At 40.7% G+C, this 23,938-nt stretch overlaps 1 protein-coding gene across 5 annotated transcripts in view; it reads right to left on the reverse strand.

The window, feature by feature from the left end:
* Positions 1 to 6,415: 6,415 nt before the first annotated feature.
* FUT8 (fucosyltransferase 8) overlaps positions 6,416 to 23,938 on the reverse strand; it is a 176,086-nt gene continuing 158,563 nt past the window's right edge. For all 5 annotated transcript variants that reach the window (XM_075927433.1, XM_075927431.1, XM_075927429.1 and 2 more), the window contains 3 exons: positions 20,115 to 20,291; positions 13,147 to 13,297; positions 6,416 to 8,857 (listed from right to left, as the gene is read on the reverse strand). In XM_075927433.1, the coding sequence (XP_075783548.1) occupies positions 8,540 to 8,857; positions 13,147 to 13,297; positions 20,115 to 20,291 (646 nt within the window). In that variant the 3' untranslated portion in view covers positions 6,416 to 8,539. The remainder of the gene's footprint in view (positions 8,858 to 13,146; positions 13,298 to 20,114; positions 20,292 to 23,938) is intronic.

The raw sequence follows: 23,938 nt of genomic DNA on the forward strand, positions 1-23,938 counted from the left end.
TTAAAGCATTAGCCAAAACTATGCCATGCCTCATTTGAGAGCATTTGTCCTTGTCAAGGTAAATACACAATCTTGGAATATAATCAACGCTGTTACTCTTAGATATCCAAAGGGCGGCAGTAGCAGATATGTGTGTGTGTGTCTCTCTCTCTCTCTTTCATCTCTTCCTACTAGATGTGGAAATGGCCACAGTGATTTACACATTTGCTACCTCCAGGATAGGTAGTTGCAATGCACTATGCTCAAGAATGAAATTGGAGGAACAAGCTAGGTCAACACGCTGTCCATTAAGACATCTCTCCAAAGCTCCACATACTTGGCTCCCTATCCAGCAATCTATCCATTACCTATTTTGATGTCCAAAGCCCTCAAATAACTGAGTCCCAGTGACATCAGGCACTGCTCTGCTTACAACAGATGAGTGCAATAGGGATTCCGAAGCAGATGGTATCTGGCTAAAGCTCACAGAATAGGATTTTGTCAGCTTTTGGCCCCTAGCAGTAGAATGCTGCTTTCAGAGTTGAATGAGGCACTTATCTATTCCCAAAAGCCTTCTCCAAACCTTAAAAGAAAGGCACCACTTTACTCAAAACTCATGTCATGTACTCTCAGGCATAACAGGAGGGGACAGCGCTATTGAGACCGGTTCTTATAATTTTCTTGACAGCCGTCTACTATGGCAAAGGGAGCCATGGTAGAAATTTATAGGTAGCAGCATATTAACCGAAAGGCAATAAAGCAAAATACTACAAAACAAAATTATGTTATGCTTCAGACTTAATTTCCTGTATCTTAACATGTTTGCACCTGTTTTATGGCTAACGTAGCAGAAAAAGAGCATACATGCATCTAGGGAATCTCTTGGTATTTTAATTTTTTTTTGGTTAGAAAATGTCTCTATTACAATCAAGCAAGCAAGCAAAAGCTCCTATATTTGGGTATCTCAAATCTGCTATGTAATGCTTTATTAATTCCAGCTACTGAATGTCATAGGTGAGACTACTTTGCATCATCATATGGAAGGCGCTCCCTGCCTTTGTCCAGAAGTTTTGGCTGCCTACTTGAAGCAGGGAGACCAGTACCAGTCTTTACTTAGGCCATGTCTACATTAGTAAACTATTTTGAAATTACTAAATTCTACTTAAGAACTCTTGATTTAACAAATTCAAACTAGTGTGTCCTCACTATGGGGAAGCATCGAAATTAGTCCGAGGAAGGCTCCGTTAATGTGGACATGCTATGTCAAACTTAGAGCCTCAGGAAGCACTGGGAGCTAGGGGAGGCTGCCAGGAGGCCAATAAATTCAAATTAGTGGCACCTGAGCATCCACACTTCCATTATTTTGAAATTACTGTTTCAGAATTAGTGTTACTCCTTGTGAAAAGCAGGAGTACAGAGTTCGAATTTCACAGCCCATTATTTTGAAATAACAGGCTTGGTAGTGTGGATGCACCACTTATACATCCAAAGGGGGGGGGGGGGGAGTTATTTCGGAATAAGGACCTAGTATAGACCAGGGCTCAGTAAAATAAAAATTAAATCAGAATCTGGCAGTCTGAATCTGTACACAAACCAAACCTTATTTGCAGTACTCAGATTCAAGTCCAGAGCATTCTGAACTGGCCCTGAGCAGCTTCTCCTCTAACTCAGTCTCACACAATCCTGGGTGAAGTAGTAGCAGACAAGCCTCTCTTAACTGGGCTGCAAGGTCCTGATTGATCAGTGTCTCTTCCTGTCCCTTCTAGGCTTCTGGAATACGGGTTTCAGTGGGTAGCTGGCTTGAGCAGATGAGTGTCAGGATGCTGATGCCCCAAGCAGTAAGCAAGAAGGCCTGAGAGACCTTATCACACGACACAATTTCTTGGGTTTCATAGATGAAAACTCAGTTAGATCAGCCTTAAGGGACTGGTCTAGTTTTACAGAATTAAAATTTACTCACAAGCTAAAATTTTTAAAAATGCCAGTGCACAATAAACTCCTTCTAAGCCAGAAAAAATCACTGCCTCTGTCAGTTTAATTCCACATGCTTCAGTTTGCCGCTTCAGTGTGCTTACGTTACTCTCAAGTGAAATCAAATAAAAAATTTATAGATGTTACACAGTGATTACATATTTAACATTATCAAATGTCACAGTCTATTCTCCAATAACATGCTGAAGTGGATAGACAAATTACATTCCCATATCCTGGCTAATTGGTTGTCGGTGGCTTGGTTGAGATGGCATGAATGCTGAGTTTCTACTCACCCACTAATAGACAAGATAGCAAAAAAATGCAGGCATTTCTCATTTTCTAGGGCTCTCTCGCAAAATTATCTGGTGACCTATTCTGCTTCCCTATTTTATGGAAAGTTATGTTGACTAGGAGTATACACTATCTTCTCTGAGGTAGTAAGTGAGGATGCAAGATGGGTTTTAATCTTATAATTGTATTCTGTAAAAAAAAACCATGAGGAGGGAGAACAAGAAAATTGAGGGTGATTAGACAAGGAAGCCTAAATTTGGCAGAGGTGGATAAAAGGGAATGGGGGTTTCTGACTCTTTGCCCACTCACCCAAAGGGAGAGCCTCTCACTGAAGTGCTACAGTAAGCACTTGGTAGTCAAGGACTGTATCAGCAGACACCTGTGCAATAAACTGTTAATGTTGAGCTGAAGAAGTGCAGAGAAAGTTAGGTGGCAGCTTTGCGAAGCTTGACCAGAGATCCCTTTCTCTCCAGCCTAGGAACTGTTTATGGATCTAGTGGAATGGGCAATAGGTCTCACTAGACAAAAAGCTTCTATGACCTTGTAAATCTCAGGGATACTGTCCCTGACTCATTTGATCATGAGGCTTTTTTGCAGGCCTTAGAAGAGAATGAAAAAGGGAATCCATTCCTTTGAAGTTTTCTGTCTTTGTACTTTCCCTAGCAAAAGAGATCACTATCCAGAAATTACCTCAAAGAGGGGAACTGCAAATTTGCCAAGCAGAATGTTCTGAAGGGAGGCTCAGACCGTGTTCAGATGTCCTGGATTAGGGAACACCAGAATGGAGGATCCCAGTGTGGCCTGCTACTGCTGGATGCTTTAAGATGCTTAGCGCAAAGGTCTGAACTCTGGGAGTAAGAGGTAAACTCCTGTACATTTCCTGGAGAATATCTACAATACAGGTTGGACCTCCCTGGTCTGGTACCCTCAGGACCTGAGCTGTCCCAGAGTAGGGAACTTGCCGGACCAGGGGAAGTCAGTTCTCCCCTGCTGGCTGCCCCCAGGGTTCCTGTCCGTGGGGCTTCCTGCCCTATCACTCACCCTAATGCTGGCCTGTTAGGGCTCCCCACCCTGCTGCCTGCTCGCTGCCCCAGTGTTTCCTGGGGTTCCCTGTGGGGACTGTTTGGCTGCTGCCAGCTTTGCTGCTGCAGGGTTTTCCCCAGGGTTCCTGGCTGGGGCCGCCCAGACACTCCAATACATTGCTAGGGCTGCCCTGCTGCCACTGGGGATTCTATGGGTTCCCACCTCTGCCAGCCCCATTTCAGCTGGGGATTCCCTGGCAGAGGCTGTCCAGTCACTCCGGCCCTGCTGCCACCAGGGATTTCCTGGGGCTCCTTGCCAGAGCCACAAGGTCACTGGGAATCCCTGGCTGCAGCGGGGCTGTCAGGCTGGGGCCAAGACTCACCGGTGACCTGGCCCTGCTGACACAGACTCCCTGGCCACCATCTGGACGCATTGATGCTGGGGGGTCCCCAGATGTTTCCTGGCCCAGCCAAGGCTCCCCAGTCCCTGTGTTGCCTCAACTAGCTCCAGGGCTCTTTTGTCCAGCAACACCTCTGGCTCTGCAACAACCATGGATGTTGCTGGACCAGAGAATCCCAGATTTAGGAGGGTCAACCTGTAGCTGGGATTTTGACTTATCTAACTAGAAAAAAACCCCAACAACAAAACCTTAAAACCAAATTAAAACAGAAACAAAAAGCCTTAGCCTGCAACAGGTGGAAAACACACCAACATGCATAACTGATCTAGAAAGGAAAAAAGTGCTGTTTTTGTAGGTGCAAACTGGGGGTCTAAGCAGCACTATAGATGCCTACTTTCTTCTGAAGCTCCTGTAGAAACTTCAGGTACTTGGGCGTGAGGGAATTCATGTACCATGCTAAAGGACATTTTGGTCTACAGGCAGAGGGATTTTTTTACCCTTTGGGTGAGTATCAGCAGGTTTGCATAGCAAGCCAGTGTCAGCCAGTCTAGGGTAATTATTATTATTAGAGGAGTCTAGTGGGAAGCAGCTGTAACATCAAGGAAAGAAAGGTTAACTCAAGGGAAAGTTCCATGTAATAGCAAACATGTCGCAGCCCAACATTACCGGGTTCAGGTACCCACCGCCAAAATGAAGCATTTGACATATTTTATAGAAAATACGTCTATGCCAAGGATTCCCAAGTTACCGAAGCTCTGTTGGAAGATCTCAAGCTTTAGGGATCACTCTCTTTGAACAATTTCAGAGCGATTTAATAGTGCCTTTAAGATGACAGAATAGGACTTTACCAAAAAGGGAATTGTCTCATTCAAGACAAATGAAAGAAGCAAATTCCTTAGCAGGCTTGGAAATGTTATGCTGCTCTGATGGTTCAACTACTACAATTTTTATGACATGTTTCCCCCAGATTAGCGTTCAGAATACTGTGAAGGATAACCCAACTCCTTGCAGTTTTTTTTTTTTTATAAAGGATTTTTCTTTCCCACGGAGCTCATGCTTTCTCTGCTGCATGGGCTTTAGTGCATGTTCCTTACAGATTTGCAACAAATTAATCTGTACTCTATTGGTGTGTTTCTTTTAATTGTATTTATTTTTGCTCAATATGAAAACAAATAAACTTAAAGCTGGTGCTCTCCAGTACTACTGGTCCCAAGAATGTCCCCATAAAAAGTCATCCAAATAAAGAATTACACTAAATTCTCTTGTGGGAGGTCTGCTGATGTGAGCAACATTACTTATGAACACATCTGAGGCAAATGAAAAGCCAAATGTAAAATGGCTTTATGTACTGAACATGAATTGCATAAACTGGCATTCACATGTCCACTTGATGCCCATAAAACTCCCTGTCCAACTGCAAGTAGAGTGAATCTGAAGGATTCTATTTTCATGTTCTGAGGTTTTCTAAACTGGTTCAGCTATTTCAAGTAAAAACAAAAAAACAACAACCAAAAAACCCACTTCTGATATGTGACTGTAAGCAGATACTGGAGGAAATTGAGAGAAAATGGAAAAGAACTCAAGCATCCAAAGAAACCTAGAACAAGTTTTAAACATGGGAGGGAACTTCCTGACCACCATGGAGTACCTTTCATCAAAGAAGAAAGCTTAAGTTTCTTTTCTGACACATCGAAACAGGAAAAGTTATGTGTCAGGCAATCTAGAGTTTTTCCCCTGGAGAGGAAAATATCATCCAATATGACTAAATCCATAATGCCTATAGAGAGCAGCTGATGGTGTTGGCAGAAAAGTATCGAAGAATCCCATGCAATGTAATTCTGGGTATTAGTTGTCAATGGGCCTAGGACAGTTGATGCTGGTAGATGAGAGGGGCAGTTCAGTTCCCTGTATACCTTAGAGAAGCTTCAGGGAGTCAGTCTTCAGCAATACATATGGCTACTTCACTTAATGTTTGGAATGTTTGTTAGCCTACCTGGAAAGAAACCAAAGGAAGATTGCCTTTAGGAAGAAATTGTAACAACTAGATTCAGTGGAAAATAAATTATTACAAAAGATGCAATAATTAGAGCTGTGAGAATAACTTTTGTTTTTTGGTTTACTGATTGTTCTAAAAATATTTTTAAAAAACCATTTAAGGTTGAACAAAACATTTTGTTTCAATTGAGCTTTTAAATTTTTAAAACTTAGTTAATAAAATTGAAGTAATTTTTAAAGATGTTTTGAATAAAATATTGAAACATTTAATTTTGAAAAATGTTAAAACATTCTGACTTTTTCAATTTTGTTTTCCCCCAGCAAAACAATTCAGTGACATCGACACAAACTCAAAATGAATATGCATTTTTAGGTGAAAAAAGTTCTGGCCAAAAAACTTTGCCCAACTCTAATAATAAGCATACTGCATATGTAATACAAAAGAAGGAAATTATGTTGCATATTAAAATAAATTAAAAGGAAATTAATTAAAACACACTAGTTTGTGTCAGAGTACATGAACTATACTTTGACTGGGTTTTATGCCAATGATTCTGTCTTTACAGGGCTATGTCAGACTTGGAGGTCTGATACAGAGAAACAAAATAGACTTCTACAAAATTCAGACTTTATCGAACTAAGTACAGCTTGTAATTATTACATAACTTAACTAGTCTCTAGTACCTTCATGAGATGCTCCTTTAAAGTCCCTTATCGGTATTTAATAGATACAACCTTTTTCTCTCTATTCCATTTCTGTTTTCTCTCTATTCCATAAGCTACAGTATTTACTCCTGAACTCTATGCAATTCTGGTAGTATAAAGAGGCTTTCTGGCAACTATAACTCAAGTCCATAGTACTTATTTGTTTACTCTAAAATGAATTGTGTTTTGCTGTTTTAGCTGGGGAACTAACTAACTGGTATTCTTGAAGGAAACAGATCTCTGAAAAGAAAGGTTCATGTGACAGGAAGCATGTTGGAATAGGAAAGCTGGTGTCTTATCTTCAGGGCAGTGCTTACACAAGTGCTTCACTCATCATTCCTCGGGTCTTTAAAAGAAGTAACATACATCTTGCCATACTTTTCCTCAGTCTTACAGTTTGCTATTCAACTGCTAGCTAAAGTCTGGCTAATATTTCTCTCACATCACCACTGTTTCTGGTTCTTTGGTTATGACATCATGAGCTTTGCTGTGCAGTCTCAGCTGCCATGTCCTGCCTGATATTTGTATATGCCTTACCTCACTCCTCAGGAATCTTCACATTTTTGTTCATTTGTGAACATTATTTCTGCAAGGGATGAGTGGAAAGCTTATAACGTCTGCATCTCTAAGCAAAGGGCTTAGAAAAAATCTATGGCAATATAGACTTTTTTTTACAAAATCTAAATATTGTATAGAAAGTATAATATTTATTGCGAAATGAAACAAATTAGGGATTCCAAAAAGGTTAAACTTTAACTATGCACTAATTTTCATGTTGAGCTCAGAAAACAACGGAGCTATTTCTGAGTAAGTTAAAACTATGTTTCCCAGTCTTGTAATTCCACATAAGTTTAAGGAAGATGAACAAAGCTAAGAAAAATAAAGTCTCCTCTAGCCTTCACTATGCATGTGAAAAACAAGGCCAGAAATATTGTTAAATTAGTGGAGAGGCTAACAAAAGCAGTTAGGAACCTGCCTTACACAGAGTTAATTCCATGCTTCCAAAATAAAGAACTGTTGAATGGGAACAAGCCAGATTAGTTCCACAAACTAATTAAACTTTAGGATTTCTCTCAATCACGCTACAGCAACAGGGAAGTCCAGCTCTTACTAGATACAGAGGAGCCCATTCTTTTGAAATGATATATTTGATGACCAGTATTATAAATAATACGTTATATTTTCCTGATATTTCAAGGTGATTGCATTCAATGCCAAAATAGAAAACTGGTGTTTATAATTCCCTAGCAGAACATTTATTTTTCAGAGGAGAAATAGAGATGATGGAAAGTTAGAGACCTAGAGAAAAAGATGTCTACAAGAAATTCAGAGTCACTGTAACCGTTCTGGTGAAATCACTCTTCACAAAAGTCACTGAGAAACAGTGGCCCATTCACGGTTATTCAACTGAGCAATTAATATTTAATAATCTATAAAACTTTAGTTACTCATTTTTAAATTTATTTTGTTATCAAAGACAATGTCCAGAAACATACAGTACTAAAGGATCTGTTCATGGCATTGTTTACAAAAGTTCCTAATAGACAGTGAATACTTTGTTTGGATGTATCCTTTATTTTATTAATGTTGAGGTGAACTAATCGATGGAACTGTTCTTTTTTTTAAAAAAAGAATCTTGCAAAGATAATATATGGAGTCTGATTTTTTAATCTGTTGGTTGAAACTCATGACAAGACTAATTAAAGATCAACTCTTGCCTATCAGTGGAACTGGGCATGGCTCTTCTGAAAAGGTCACAGATCTTTCAAATATAGGCACCATGTTGTAAATTCCGCACATACAAAATGTGTTCATGTCACTCAAATTACACAATATGGCAGTGTTATAAGTCTGAGAATTATAGTCAATTAATGGCAAAGAAGAGAGCCCAAAGCTCACATATGACTAATGACGGACAAATTTTGAAAGAGACAAATAGTATAAAACAACAGTTTTCCTGGGAGGATGTATGCACACGCATGTGTGAGAGTGCAAGTTCAACAAGAAGTTCAAATAATGGCCTGTCCATTTGCTCCAAGCTTCTTATTCAGTCTGAATTCTAAAGGCTTTCATTTTAACGATATGTTAAAATGTGAATTCAAATCCCATATAAGCCTTTATGTTGGTTGGTTCAAGCCAATTAGAATGAACAACAACTCTCCTTCTTTTGTTCTATTTGTCAGCCTCTGGGTATGTAGGGTACTTCACTGTCTCAATTTTCTCTTTCACTTTGTACGATGGGTACAGGCCTGTTCTCCCTAATTTCCTATTGATGCCTTTAGAGTAACCATCCCAGTGGTTTCCAGCCACACCAATTATATCTTCAGGTTCCATGGGGATTTCATCAGCAGTTCGTGGATGGTGAGCATAAATGGCAATCTGGTTGTGTGCATTTTGTCCTCCAAAGTAGTAGATATCATCCAAAGAGTGGAAATATGCTGAAGCATCTGGATGCAAAGTCTGCATGATTTCATAGGCAACTCGACAAACCTTGGGAAAGAAACAGAAAAGAAGCCATAACTGCTCTGTAATCATGTAACTGCTATTAGAATCCTTAACATTATATTTGAGGGGAAAATGAAAACTATACTTTTCAATAAAGGGGTGAAAACTAAAAAAAAAAAAAAAAAAAAAATCAAGGATTTATGAATAATCTCAGTTATCCTTTTTTTCTTCTAACAATAACTTGCAAAAAATAAAATGTGACCTCTCTCTGCATAGAAAAGCTTGATAACCATCTTCCCCTGCTCTCCTCCAGCAGTTAGAGCTTTTATTCAAATAAAACATTTATTAAGCACTTCACTTATCCACTGTTAATATCCCGGACCACTCTCAGGTTTCAAGTCATGTCATGGAATAAAGCAGGAGTGGGCAATAATTTTTGGGATGCAGGAGGGGGAGGGAGGAGTGCAAGTTCTGGGAGGAGGCTCAGGACTGAATTGGAAGTTGGGTGTAGGCTCCAACTGGGTAGCACTTATTTGGTCAGCTCCAAATCCCAGTGAGCATCACAGTGGAGCTAAGGCAGGCTCCTTGCTTTCTCTGGACACATACCACTCCTGGAAGTGGGCAGCACATCCCTATGGCCCTTTTGCAGGGATCCAGGTGGCTCCATGTACAACACCTGTCTGCAGGCTCCACCCCTGCAGCTCCCACTGACCAGTTCCTGGTCAACTGGAACTCCAGAGTCCTCAATTGGAGTGGGGACAGCACTGTTTTGAATGCTTTCTCTGCAATGCTTTTACCTTAAAAATAAATATGCTTGCTTATAAAGAACTGTGTTGTAACGTAACTGTGGGTAATTACAATGTTTATAGTCTCTGAGGAGAAGGCAAATCAGAGTGCTGAGATAGTCTGTTTTGCTGGGGAACTCAGTGTAGGCAGGAAACTCTGCAGTCTGGAAATACTCTGGTCAGGAGGGATAGGAGTGTGTCTCTTCACTCAAGATAGGTAATATATGTGGAACTAGAAGCCTAAGAGTGTGCGTCCTTGTGCTATGCCCTGTGGAAATACAGGTGCAGTTTCTTTGAACTGTGACAGTGGGTATTGAAAGAACCACTTAATGCAACATTGGGGACATCAGCATTAGGACCAAAAGCAACACTGTCAGACTGTCACCCTGGAACAGATCCAACTTCAAAGAGATCCTGGACAAGACTCTTTAGTGTGGGCATCCTTGGTACAGCAACAGCACCACAAGCATTCCCTGGTGTAGTCAGGGGCTCTTGGCATTGGAATGTACACTGTCTTATCCCTCAGAGGGTGCTTGAAATCTTATTAACCTCTGCAGTGACAAAGTGACTTTCTGCAGATAAGAATGGCTTTTCAGCTCCCTCTCAATTAGTGCAGGAATCATCTTTAATTGCTACCTTAAGAAATGACATCAGAGTAACCCTTGAGTTATGGTCTCCATTGCTGGATTACTTTTCTTACTAACTACCTCACTGACTTCATGGGAGCATCCCAAGGTTCCTATCATGAATTTCTTTATTCAGGAGCCAAACTGGTCCAACTGCCTGCTCCAAAAAATCTGGCTGCATCCTCAAGTGCAGATACATAATGACAGTACTCGTCATCCTTCTCTCAAGCATCTATTCAGGACCAATCAGCAGATTCTTATCCATCTTCACTGACTCTCTCTGAAACTATGGACTATTACAGAGAAAATTAGAGCCCCTTCTTAAGTTCCAAGCTTTACTTCCTGGGATCAGCCATCTTGGATACCACTGCCTCGTCCATATGGATTTCAGCCATGGCCTTATTTGCCTCCCAACCTCAACGTTCAATACCAGCAAGTCATTATTTGGCTTCCCTTCAAGTAGCTCCTCAAGTTAACTATCCAATTTCTGTTCTTCCTCTGGTGGACATCAGGAGTGCCAGACCATTGGATGCCAGACCACTGGAGTTTTACTGTAATCAGTATTTGTATGTATGATTGGTTCTCTACCAATCCTTGCAACAAACCTCGGTGCCAACTCTGCCCACATATATACACCAGCAACACCATCACAGGACCTAACCAGATCATCCATACTGTCACTGGTTCATTCTCCTGCACATCTACTAACGTAATATATGCCATCATGTGCCAACAATGCCCCACTGCTATATACATCGGCCAAACTGGACAGTCCCTACGTAAAAGAATCAATGGACACAAATCAGATATTAGGAATGGCAACATACAAAAACCTGTGGGGGAACACTTCAATCTCCCTGGACACACAATTGCAGATCTAAAGGTAGCCATCCTGCAGCAAAAAAACTTCAGGACCAGACTTCAAAGAGAAACAGCAGAGCTACAGTTCATCTTCAAGTTTGACACAATCAACTCTGGATTAAACAAAGACTGTGAATGGCTTGCTAACTACAAAAGCAGCTTCTCCTCTCTTGGAATTCACACCTCCAGATCAGCTACTAGAAGTGGGCCTCATCCTCCTTGATTGGATCCACCTCATCATCTCCAGCCTGATTCTGGCCTGCATATTTATTCCTGCCTCTGGGAATTTCTATTACATGCATCTGACGAAGTGGGTCTTTGCCCTCGAAAGCTTATGCTCCAACACTTCGGTTAGTCTATAAGGTGCCACAGGACTCCTCTCCGCTTTTGCTGATGACAGGATATTCTTGGTTTGGGCTCTGTGAATTCCTCATCAGACATGTCTTGGTCTGAAATAGCCTGAATAAAACAACTTTCTGAATAGGCTAAAAAAAAGTTTGACTGACAGGGTTTTGGGGGAAAATATGAGGGCATGCAGTGGGGTATAATTTGAGGACGAGAGGCTTTTTTTTATCGTTAAGTTATTGTCTGCTGGCTCTGATAAATTGTTACCTCCATTTAATTATTTCTATCAGAATTAATTAATTTTATATTAGCATTAATGTTGCTGTTTGGTTATTGTATCTTTAGTTATCGTTAGGATGGAGAAGGTAAACAGCATTTTGAAGTTGTGCAATGTATTCACCTCCTTCAGCACTGATTAGTATTATGCCTGTGTACGTAATGTAATAATGCAGTCATGTTGACCTATGCTGCCAATATCTACAACTGAATTCTCTCCTGATCAGCATAAGTGTCAGCAATAGATGCTTTGTCTGATTTTAATCACGCCTTTTATTTTTTTCAATATACCCTCTATCTGCCTGCACTGATGTCTTTTGAATCAGATGGAACATCATATCTGTGAAAACACTGCTTTTAGTATACTATTTGTGTTTTAAAATCCTTAAGAATTTGTCATGATCCATGAAATTACATATACAGTGAAAGCTGAGTTATCCGACACTCATGGTGAATGATGGTTGCTGGTTAACAATGTGCTGGATGCTCAAGCAAAGGATTAGGCAGCTCAAGGCAGGCTGAGGGAGAAGAAGGTTATGTCAGCTGGCAGCATGGCAATGCCAGATAAAGTTTTCCAGCTAACAAAGTGCCGAATAACAAAGCTTTCACTGTACTTGTAATAAAACAGAAATGCTACAATAACCACTGTATTGTTCATATTCTCACTGGACTTTGAACTGTTTCATAAGGCTACTCAAGAAAACAAGTCTTTAGCATGTGATTATTTGCACAACCCATCTAATGGATTACAGTGGATACAATGTAAATTTACTGTACTGCTTATGGACTTGTGGAAATGTAACTGACCCTGAAGAAAAAATACATTTTTTCTTTTTCCTTGTATCCTAAGTAGTAATGAACTGAGGCAGTGTTTCTCAAACTGCTCTGCGGGGCCCCAGGGCTCCGCAAGACATCTCCAGGGGCTCCGCGAGGTTTACAAACTAGAAACATCGATAAGTGCAACACATACTCAATCAGTGGACCGCTGGGACTCCGCATACATTTTTACGCATGTAAAGGGCTCCGGAGCCCAAAAAGTTTGAGAACCGCTGAACTGAGGCCAAAGGCTTGAGGTGTTTAAACCTCTCAATATCAGTTCACTGAAGTGAAGAAATTGATAGATTTGGGTAATATATTCACCGTATGCAAAATCATAGAATGTTATACAAACCTATTTACCTTCTGATTCTTTTAAATGCCCTGACTAAGCTAAGTATATTAAACTAGGATGCCTGACTTCGGCTGAAGAGGGTGCTAACAAAGAGCTTAATATGCAGATAATATTTTATGCAATCTTTAATTTTTTCATGAAAATTTCACTACAAAACATTGAGAAGATGATACTGTAGATGCACTTGCTAGCATTAAGTAAACAAACCAAACCTCAAACATGGAAAAAAATTGTCTGACAATGTATATTTAAATGTTACATTGTTGTTACCTGTGAGGAAAATGTACAGACCAGGAAGTCTGCCTGGGACAGAAAGTGGATATCCAGAATAACACCTCGCAATGAGTTTTCAGTGTATCGATTATGAAGTCCAGCTGACCAAGATATGGAGTTATCACTTATAAATTCATAATTTGGATATCTGGAAAAATATAATCTATAATTAATATCAAAATCTTACAATTAAAATTTTACAAGCATTAAGCACCAAACTAATTGTAACGGCAAATAGTTTAAGTCATAATTCTCCTTTACAGAAATTTATAGCACTGTCTTTTTTACCACTCTAGTATTTTAGTCCCCTGCCCTCACAAAGCCTCCCTCCCCCAGAAAAGATCCTTTACCATACAGAGATATGACCCCTAAAAAATGGAGAAGTGCCAGAGACTCCATGAGGTCATGTAGGGACTTTATTATTGCTATTGCTTTCATGTGGAAGGCACTCAGCTACTACACTAATGTGCAGCAAGCAGAATCCTAAAATAGATAGAGAGCATGGTTACTATGTCCTGATTTCAGTATACTTTTAGCTATATTTACTACCATACTTTCTTGAAGGCTTTTAATTAGAGAATTTTATATGGAAATCAATTACAAGTGATAGAGTCAGTCAAAGAAATAAATGAATACAAATTGAAAAAAAATCAGTTGCACTTTATAACAGAGTAATTTAAATTACAGTGCTGTTCAACTGCAATTACAATGTAATTATGAAGCATATACCAAATATTTAAACGGCCAATTATTAGATTTTTAACAAAATTCATTTATCAAAATGTATAACTTGATAGTAATTACAAGATAAAGTTTCAGGTACAATACTAGTGGAGTAAGTAGTAAGTAATTAAGTCATAAAGTTAACATTATAGTTATTTGAATAAAGGGTACCTACAGTATCAAAAGAATTAATAATTCAGAGTAGCCCCTATCACAGAGGCCAGGGCAGCAACTGCTCTAGAATCAAGGTACTATAACTGGCTCTCTCAGTACCCTCCCTTTGTAGCAAAAATATATATTTTAGTTAGTATTGGTTATAAGACTATAAGTATGATGTATAATTTCATGTATAATGATTTGCTTATAAGTTCTGTAGTTTCTATTTTTCTCTGTGGCTCTCATGATTAGATAATGTTTACTGTAAGGCCTTGCTCCCTGTTAGCATTACAAATTGAGTTGTACCCCTTTGTCTGAACCACAAACTAAGTTGTGTGCTCCAGTAATTATTAATCTTGTCTGAAACTCTGTACAATTATGCGGTGTGAGGAGAGAATGTGTGTAAGTGTGACAGTCATTACAAATGCCATCATGGACTTGTAACTATGCACGATCTGCAGGACCTCTGTGTGTGGGGGTTTGTCCTTATAAAACATATGCTAACTGCTTCTCTACTGTAGTTTCAATAAACATAGTGTATTGTCTTTTCCCCTGAAAAAGATCCCATGTGCTTCTTATAAGCATAGCACCTTCTCCTGTGCTGAGAATATCTCAGAGCAAGAGATTAGCTCCAAGAGATTCCCAAATCTGCACCGTCCTTTGTGGATGATGAATCTGAGGAACTGTCCCGGATTGAAGTGTCATTAGAGGAGGTTTTGGAACAAATAGAAAAACTTAATGTTAACAAATCTCCGGGACCGGATGGCATTCATCCAAGGGTTCTAAAAGAACTCAGATGGGAAATTGCTGAGCTATTATCTGTGGTTTGTAACCTATCCTTTAAATTGGCTTCCGTACCTAATGACTGGAAGGTAGCCAATATGACACCAATACTTAAAAAGGGCTCTAGAGGCGATCCTGGCAATTACAGACCGATAAGCCTAACTTCAGTACCGGGCAAATTAGTCGAAACAATAGTAAAGAAAAAAATTGTGAGGCATGTAGAAGAATATAATTTGTTGGACAAAAGTCAACATGGTTTGTGTAAAGGGAAATCATGTCTTACTAATATTAGAGTTCTTTAAAGAGGTTAACAAACATGCAGACAAGGGGGATCCAGTAGATATAGTATATTTAGATTTTCAGAAAGCCTTTGACAAGGTCCCTCGCCAAAGGCTCTTGTGTAAATTACATGGCCATGGGATAAGAGAGAAGGTCCTTTCTTGGATTGAGAACTGGTTAAGACAGGAAACAAAGGGTAGGAATAAATGGTAAATTTTCAGAATGGAGAGGGGTAACTAGTGGTGTCCCCCAAGGGTCAGTTCTGGGACCAATCCTTTTCAACTTATTCATAAATAATCTGGAGAAAGGGGTAAGCAGTGAGGTGATAAAGTTTGCGTATGATACAAAACTGTTTAGCATAGTCAAGACAGAAGCAGACTGTGAGGGACTCCAAAAAGATCTCACCAAACTGAGTGATTGGGCAACAAAATGGCAAATGAAATTTAATGTGGATAAGTGTAAAGTAAAGCACATTGGGAAAAATAACCCCAACTATATGTACAATATGATGGGGGCTAATTTGGCTATGACAAATCAGGAAAGAGATCTCGGAGTTATCGTGGATAGTTCTCTGAAAACTTCCACATAGTGTGCAGCGGCGGTCAAAAAGGCAAATAGGTTGCTAGGAATTATTAAGAAAGGGATAAAAATAAGACACAGAATAACTTACTGCCCCTGTATAAAACTATGCTACACCCACATCTTGAATACTGTGTACAGATATGGTCTCCTCACCTCAAAAAAGATATTTTGGCCTTGGAAAGGGTTCAGAAAAGGGCAACTAAAACGATTAGGAGTTTGGAACAGGTCTCATATGAAGACAGGTTAAAGCGACTGGGACTTTTCAGTTTAGAAAAGAGGAGACTGAGGGGGGATATGATAGAGGTATATAAAATCATGAGTGGTGTGGAGAAGGAGGATAAAGAAAAGTTTATTAGTTCCCATAATAGAAGAACTAGAGGACACCAAATTAAATTAATGGGTAGCAGGTTTAAAACTAATAAAAGAAAGTTCTTCTTCACACAGCATGTAGTCAACCTGTGGAACTCCTTGCCAGAGGAGGCTGTGAAGGCTAGGACTATAACAGAGTTTAAAGAGAAGCTAGATAATTTCATGGAGGTTAGGTCCATAAAAGGCTATTTGCCAGGGGATAGAATTGGTGCCCCTGGCCTCTGATTGTCAGAGGGTGGAGAAGGATGGCAGGAGACAAATCGCTTGATCATTGTCTTCGGTCCACCCTCTCTGGGGCACCTGGTGTTGGCCACTGTCGGCAGACAAGCTACTGGGCTAGATGGACCTTTGGTTTGACCCAGTACGGCCGTTCTTATGTAAGAGTGCTGAAAATGACCAAAGTTAGAATCTTCAAACGTATCTTGTTTTGCATATCTAGGGACACTTAAATGTCAAGCTCTACTTGGCAGGAATATGCCTAATTTAAACCCTCACAATGCAAGAACTACTGGAATAATTTTTTTCAAAGATGTAACAAGTCATATACAAGGAGGTATTTCTCTCAAATTAACTAGTGATGGCCATTGAGACAGGGAAAATTCTTTGTCAAATAGCAACAGCTGGAATTGCACAAAACAAAAGAGCATTTTATGTGCTCTTATATACTTTGTTTGAAGCATCTAGCTTTGAAGGAGATGTAATTAGAATTTTGTGTCTTGAAGGAAACATTTGTTTCATCATAAAAACGATTATATTAATGAAAAATACTCAAGTTAATGACTCCGTTTTGAAGACATACTTGATTATACATAAAATGTGGAAGCTGAGGTTAGATAAGAAAAGGAAGAAACTCTCAATTTTGAGAAGATGCTTCTTGTGAATAGAGATATAGGGCCATGCATGACAAGATATAAGGGCTATATCTGTCAGAGGGAGGGGAGCGGTAACTAGGGTTTGACAGATGGTTTAACCAAAAATACTGAACCCTGCCCCCCCCCAAAAAAAAAACGGGGAAAAAATTCTGTTGAGGAACAAAAAAGGGGGAGACCAAAGTTGATGAGAAAAAAAAAAAGGCCTTTGAGGCTTTTTGTCAGCAGCCATCTTGTTTCCCTGCTCCGAGCCAGAAGAGAGCTCCCCTGCGGAATCAGGTAAGCGGGGAGAGAGGGGACCTGGGGGCTGGGCCTGGTTGCCGAGTGTGTGTAGGGTTGCTAGGTGTCTGGTATTTTCACCCCCTGGCAGGGGAAAAAATTCAGAAAATACCGGATATTTTAGGTGTCCAGTATTTTTTGAAATTTTTCACCAGACAGGAGGGAAAAATACCGGACTGTTCGGGTCAATACTGGACACCTGGCAACCCTAGCGGTAACTAGCAGAATTTGCCTTCTTGTCTTCCCCATTGTGGTCAATACCTTCTGCCAATGTTGCACTACTGTATTTTGTTTTCCTAATGTGAGTTTAGCATATCAGCAGGCTTTATACAGACCAAAACAGCAAGAGCAATAATCTTGAATGTTATTTTAAAGTCAGAAAAAATACAATTTCTCTGCAATCAGAATTTTTTTGGCTATATATAACACATCACTATATATCACACAGCACACCTTTATGGAACTTTGGGACTAGTATAAAAAGCCAAATCTCACAAAACCACTTTCAGAATCCAGGGATATATCTACAGTGCCACCCTAGTTCAAACTAGGGTGGCTAATGTAGTCATTCAAACTTGCAAATGAAGCTCGGGATTAAAATATCCCGGGCTTTATTTGCATGTTCCCAGGCGCCGCCATTTTTAAATCCCTCACAGTTCGAACTACCTGCCCGCGGCTACACGCGGCAGTTTAAAGTTAATCCGAACTAAGTCCTTAAAAAGTGAAAAAAACAAAGTAGAACTTCTGCATACAATGAAAGAAAGAATTTAAGATGAAATTAAGGAGGATAAGCAATTTGAAGGGAAGATATGAATTTGTTGAATTTTATTGGTTATACATAGCAGAAAGTCTAATTAGATTCATGCACAAAACATGAAGTAAGTTTTCCCCATATAGTTTGTCTACTGCACTTAATTGTAATCTAGAACACCAATGATTCTCTTTAAAGGGAAGATTCTGGTAGCTACAACAAAAGCCTTGCCTACACTATGTCCTTTAACTGTTTGTATTTCAGCTGCATTTGTTGAACCAGATAAAGTACATATTATCAGTGTGTTCATCCTGAACAGTAACTTACAATTAAGCCAATTCAACTGCCATGACTTCATGTAACTGATACTTAAGTCTATTAAATACAGCAAAATGCACAATATTATCTTTCCTAGATCTATGCACAGAGGGAACCGTCCACACACACATCTCTCTTCTTATAAGCAGAAGGGGCATACCCTTCAGAAACATATGGAATCCTAGTTGAGCAATCCAGGGCTTATGGCAAGGTATAAGCCATGTGTGAGAGTGTGAAAGAGGGAGAATGTACACTTCCCTCTCCTTTCCTGAATAGAACTCTATTATCTTTTTTGCATGAGGCTCACAACTTGACAGTAGTTGCAGTCAGGAAGAGTATTTGAAACTATGCTGCCAGAGAACTAGGAGGGATCAGAGGTGATACAGAGGCACAGAGCCTTCTCATGAATGACCCTAGCCTCTTAACGACTGGTGACTTCCCCCAAAACTGGCCAAACCTGTTCCACAAGCATAAGCAAATCCCATCATCACATGAGATAATATGCAGATTTCTGTAAAATAATCTTCAGAGATTTCTTCCTTCTGACATGCATCTCATGGGTAGAGGCGACCCCTGCCCTTACGACCTAATTGGTTCCTGGAGAACCGTTATAAGTCGAACCTTCATAAGTCGAACCCTTTTTTCCCATAGGGACAATGATAAAAATGAGGGTTATGTTCCTGGCCCGCTTTGCCAGGAAGTTGTAGACCATGGTGCGAGCTGCTCCCAGAACCAGCTGGGGGCTGTGCCAGGTGGAGGCGGCCGCCAGAGCAAGGCAGTTGTAAATGTGAGGGGTCATAAGTTGGGGGTCACCTGTATTCCCCTGGCAAGTTATGATCTGGGAGGAGTAGCTAGTTAAGAACTCATAAATAATTTAAAAATACAGTTTTCCAGTTTCTTTACAATTTATGTATTTGTCATATAAATTAGAGCTCAAATTGTATTATTTTAAAATATTTTTCTTCTTTTTCTGCTTTAAAATACTAAAAATAAAAATTATTTTTAAATGGGCAAGAGATTATGGTCAATTGACAAAGTCTTACCACTGAGCTGTTGCCAACCAAAACAATTCTGGAAAATTATCAATAAATCACAAGAGGGACTATAGTAAAAGTTACATTGTAATCTCAACTATATACATTAAACCACAGATACTATGTTAAGATACTTACATTAAGAATTGTAACCAATAAGGTCAGGAATTGTAGGACTCTTCCTATAGGATATGAGCAAGTCCATTACACATCTATATACAGGCAGGCCCCAGGTTACGTACAAGATAGGGACTGTAGGTTTGTTCTTAAGTTGAATTTGTATGTAAGTCGGAACTGGTACATATTGTAGGGGAAACTCTAGCCAAACATTTCTCCAGAGCTCAGTTTTATTCTCCCACACCTCACTTCCCTCAGTCCTTTATTCTCAAGCTAAGGTGTCTGCTGAGAAAAGCCGCTCCGCATCTCCTTGGTCTGCTGGGGGGGTGGGGGCGGGGCGCGCTAGCTTCGCGTCTCCCTGGTCTGCTGGGGGGAAGCAGCTAGTGCAGGGTTGCCTCACCCCGTTTGTAAGTAGGGATCCGATGTAAGTTGGATCCATGTACAGTGAGCCCTCGCTACTTTGCGGTTCGACCATCGCGGATTCACGACTTCGCGGACTTTTTTCATTACGTATGTATATACGTGAATCCGCGATGGTCGAACCGCGAAGTAGCGAGGGCTCACTGTAAACAAATACGTAAATATGGTGTCCCTACTTCGCGGATTTTCAGCTATCGCGGTCGGGTTTGGAACCTATCTACCACGATAAACGAGGGTTCACTGTAACCCGGGGACTGCCTGTATTGTAAATGTAATTAATCTTACTTGGATTTTGCCTCTTGTAGTAGTGAAGGGTCATCTGTAGCCAAATAAACTCGTTTCTTATCTATATGCATTCTGCGGGCAAGAAGCTGGAAACGTTCTTCAACATGTACCATGTACTCTTCAATGGGATGAAATGCTGCCTCTGTTCCCACTTTGTCTGTCCTTCGGACATGAACACTGAAAAGAAAGACAGATATTGGGATTCAGCTTGTAAATGTTTTATAGTTTTTATACTAGTTTGGTAGTTGAAATTTAAATGTTATCTTAGAATAAACATTTTTGCCCCTTTATGTGTTCAGATGCGCTTTAACATGAACCACTAAATGAAACAAAAAAGGGTAAAAGGCAATGGATTCTACAGAGAAATATTCACTAAATGTAAAATTATTAATGGCAAAATCTGAAATATGCCAGGACATATTAGATTTGTGATGTAACAGAATGGGAGGTAACTGCCACCCTGCCCTTGAAAACAGAATATAATTATTACATTTTTGGAGGCCAAATGCTAATATTCTCCACATCTGTCACAGTGGAGTCTTAGAGATATAGTTCTGCAAAGCTCTCAAAGACTTCGCTATTAAGTAGGCAGATGCTGACCTTCCTTTGTTCTTTTCTACATACACACCAAGCAGGTTTTATTCAGTTGCTACACAGTGTACAATTTAAGCTTCTTCAGGAAAACTGTGTGTGACCTGTCAGGAGTAATAGCATTACATTTTCTATTGTCTGCAAAGGAAATGCATTTTTAAAATATTCCTCTTTCCTCCTACCTTTTTCTAAGCCAAAATATTGCCAAGTAATTCCAATTTTCTGTAGAGTGCTCCAAGTATGCCTCTTTTGGGTTTTAAGTGGAACCTTATTTGTCCTCATCAGAACTGCATCAGTTGGACACCTTTTAGGATTTATCAAATACATCCACTAAAATCTATAGGCATTATGTTCTAAATAAATGATCTGTACTATGACATATAAATGGCTTCAGATATTGTTCAGGAATTAAAGGAAATTAAAGCCAACATATGTGGCATGAAAAGGTAAATTCATTGTCCTTATATGGACTAGTTAGTTTATTCCAGAACAGATAGTATTTTCTTTTCTTGCTCAATATTTTTAAAGATCATGTATTTACACGGTTCCAGGCAGCAGGCTATGTAGTCTGCATATCAATTCTGGATTTCCCATCAGACTTTCCCATCAAAGGGAATAGTGCAGGGGCAAAGAGAATTTTCTGCTATTAGCATTCATATGCAAGTTTCTACTCTGAATATTTAACTTTGGCAAAGTCACATGAAATGCTTATCCTTTAAAGTCAGGTGCAACCTAGCATACTTGTTGCAGGGCCAACCCTTTAAGAGCAGACATTCTGGTGTTTCTAGTTCCCAGAAAGTCTGCTAAAACCAAAGCCTCCCTAGAGACAAAGCTGGTTTTAAAAATCAAGCTATGGTATCAATGGGGTGAGCATCGAGTCTCCCTACTGGATGACCTGAAGGCGTGGTTTCTAGGTCTTTTTGGGAAAGGGCCTGGGAAAGTAGCTTGAGAGGACACAGCACCAGAAGCCAATGAGCGGGCCAGGGTTGCATTCAACCCCTAGTTCCAAGAGGAGCAAAGACAACTAGTTGGACCTGGGCTACTCAACACGTGGCACCTTGAGCCACCTCCTGGGCCACTTGCCTGCCTCGTCTCTATGGGCTACGGGCTCCAGCGGCAGAACCTCCCGGTGAGCTGAACCATGCTGTGCCACACTGAGCCAGGCCACGTGCGCACGAGCTGCTGGCTGGTGGGAGGCAGTGGGGGAGGAGGGCAGCAAGATGTGGCAGCAGAGTATGCCTGCTGCACTGGCCACAGCAGCAGCGTCTCCCCACAAGTGGAGCCGCGTGGCACCACAGTGAGCCAGGCCACATTGGTGCATGTGCAGGAGCTGCCATGGTCAGCAAGAGGCAGCGGGGGAGTCGGGCAGCGAGGCACGTGGCAAGTCAGTGGCAGAGCTGGGCAGTAAGGGTACGTCTAGACTACATGCCTCTGTCGCCAGAGGCATGTAGATTAGGCTACCAGACACAGTAAAACCTCCTGGGATGAGGTTTACCTGGATGGTCGACAAATACCTTTGATGTCGGCAGGGGAGCGTCCAGACTATCGCGCTGAGCCGACAAACAGCTGATCAGCTGTTTGTCGGCTCAGCGCGGCAGCCATGTAAATTTAAATGAAGCAGCGATTATTTAAATCGCCGCTTCATTTTCCTAAGTCTGGTAGCCTAATCTACATGCCTCTGGCGACAGAGGCATGTAGTCTAGACGTACCCTCAGAGACATGGCAAGGCGGTGGCGGAGCCAGGCAGCGATGCTGGGGTGAGAAAAGTCTGCGCTGGGTCTTGGGTAGGGTTACCATACGTCCACTTTTTCCCGGACATGTCCTTGTTTTCACATGTTAAAATCACCATCCGGATGAGTTTTTTAGAAGGCAAAAAATGTCCGGGATTTTGTGCCCTGCAAAATGTATCGGGCAGGGGGCGGCGGCATGTGCCTTCAATGGAATGTTTGAAGCTGCACACCCGGACCATTCGCAGCCGCTCTGCGCACACACCCCAGCGCCTAGAGGGAAATGCGCATGGCTCCAGTGAGACCCAGGGGGTTTCCCTCCTCGAGAGCTGGGGACATAAATCTAGTGGGGCAGACAGTAAGGGCATTGGGTTGGAGCGGGGGAGAGGGGGGTAACTGTCTCTAGGGAAAGGGTGGGTGCACTGGGTTAGGGCAGTAGGGTCTGGAGGGTACCTGGCTCTGGGGGAAGGGGGCATTGGGTTGGAGTGGGAGGGCTAGGGTATCTGGCTCTGGGGGAGGGATGGGTGTATGGGGTTAGAACAGGGAACTGGGCGTTAAAACTTATGGATTCTTTCCTTTCCTGTAGGTGGGCAGCTGGTCTGTTGCTTAGATTTGGGGGTTCCAGTCTCTGCTCTATGAGGACTGTGGGAGCTAGTGCTTGGTGGGGCGGGCAGTGGAAAGGAAGGGATTATGGGAAGCAGGATTCCTGAGTTCTTTTTCTATCCATGCCACTTCTCCTCTGGGTGCCTTTAACTTCACACTAATTGTATTTATATTTCAGTAAATATTGTATTGGCAGTTTTTGTTTGATTTGTTAAAATTGTGAAGCCAAAACAAAAAAGTAGTCAATATAATGGTCTTCTGCTGATATGCGTTTTAGTAGTTTAATTCCTGGATTGTTATTGCTCACTAAACATGCTGTCAAGTGTGTGGAAATTGGGTAAATTTTATTAATATCAGCAGAACTGAGTTAAATGGGGCCTGCATGTTGTATAGTTTTGCCTTAATCTTTGTATTCATGCCCGTCAGTGTGACGTTATCTGCATATATTTGCATAAATATTTGCATATACATTTACATATTTATGTGACCACATTTAAGTTGCGGCCCTTGACATGTGCTGTGTGCTGCAATAAAAAGGAAGGAAAAAGTATTTGTAGGCCCTAGTGTAAGGTCTGTGGACACCTAAATACAAGACACAGATAGGAAGATTATAGGAATATAGATTTTACTGTAAATCATTCATCTATAATATATATTTTAATAAACCAGACTAGTGAACTGGAGATACTTAAATTCTGTTTATAAAAGATGTGATCAACAGAAACATTGACGTGTTTACGAGAAAACGGATGCTCAGCTGAGCACCCAATAAGATAGAAGTAAACGACTGTAATTTAGCATAAAATGACGGACCTGAGATTTCTAAATATGTGGAGTCTAGTTTTGGATCTATCATAGGTTGGAGATTTGTTGTTAATTAACATTTATGATGTGCAATAAATA

This window comes from Pelodiscus sinensis, chromosome 4 (assembly GCF_049634645.1).
Source record: "Pelodiscus sinensis isolate JC-2024 chromosome 4, ASM4963464v1, whole genome shotgun sequence".
NCBI classification, from domain to species: domain Eukaryota; kingdom Metazoa; phylum Chordata; order Testudines; family Trionychidae; genus Pelodiscus; species Pelodiscus sinensis.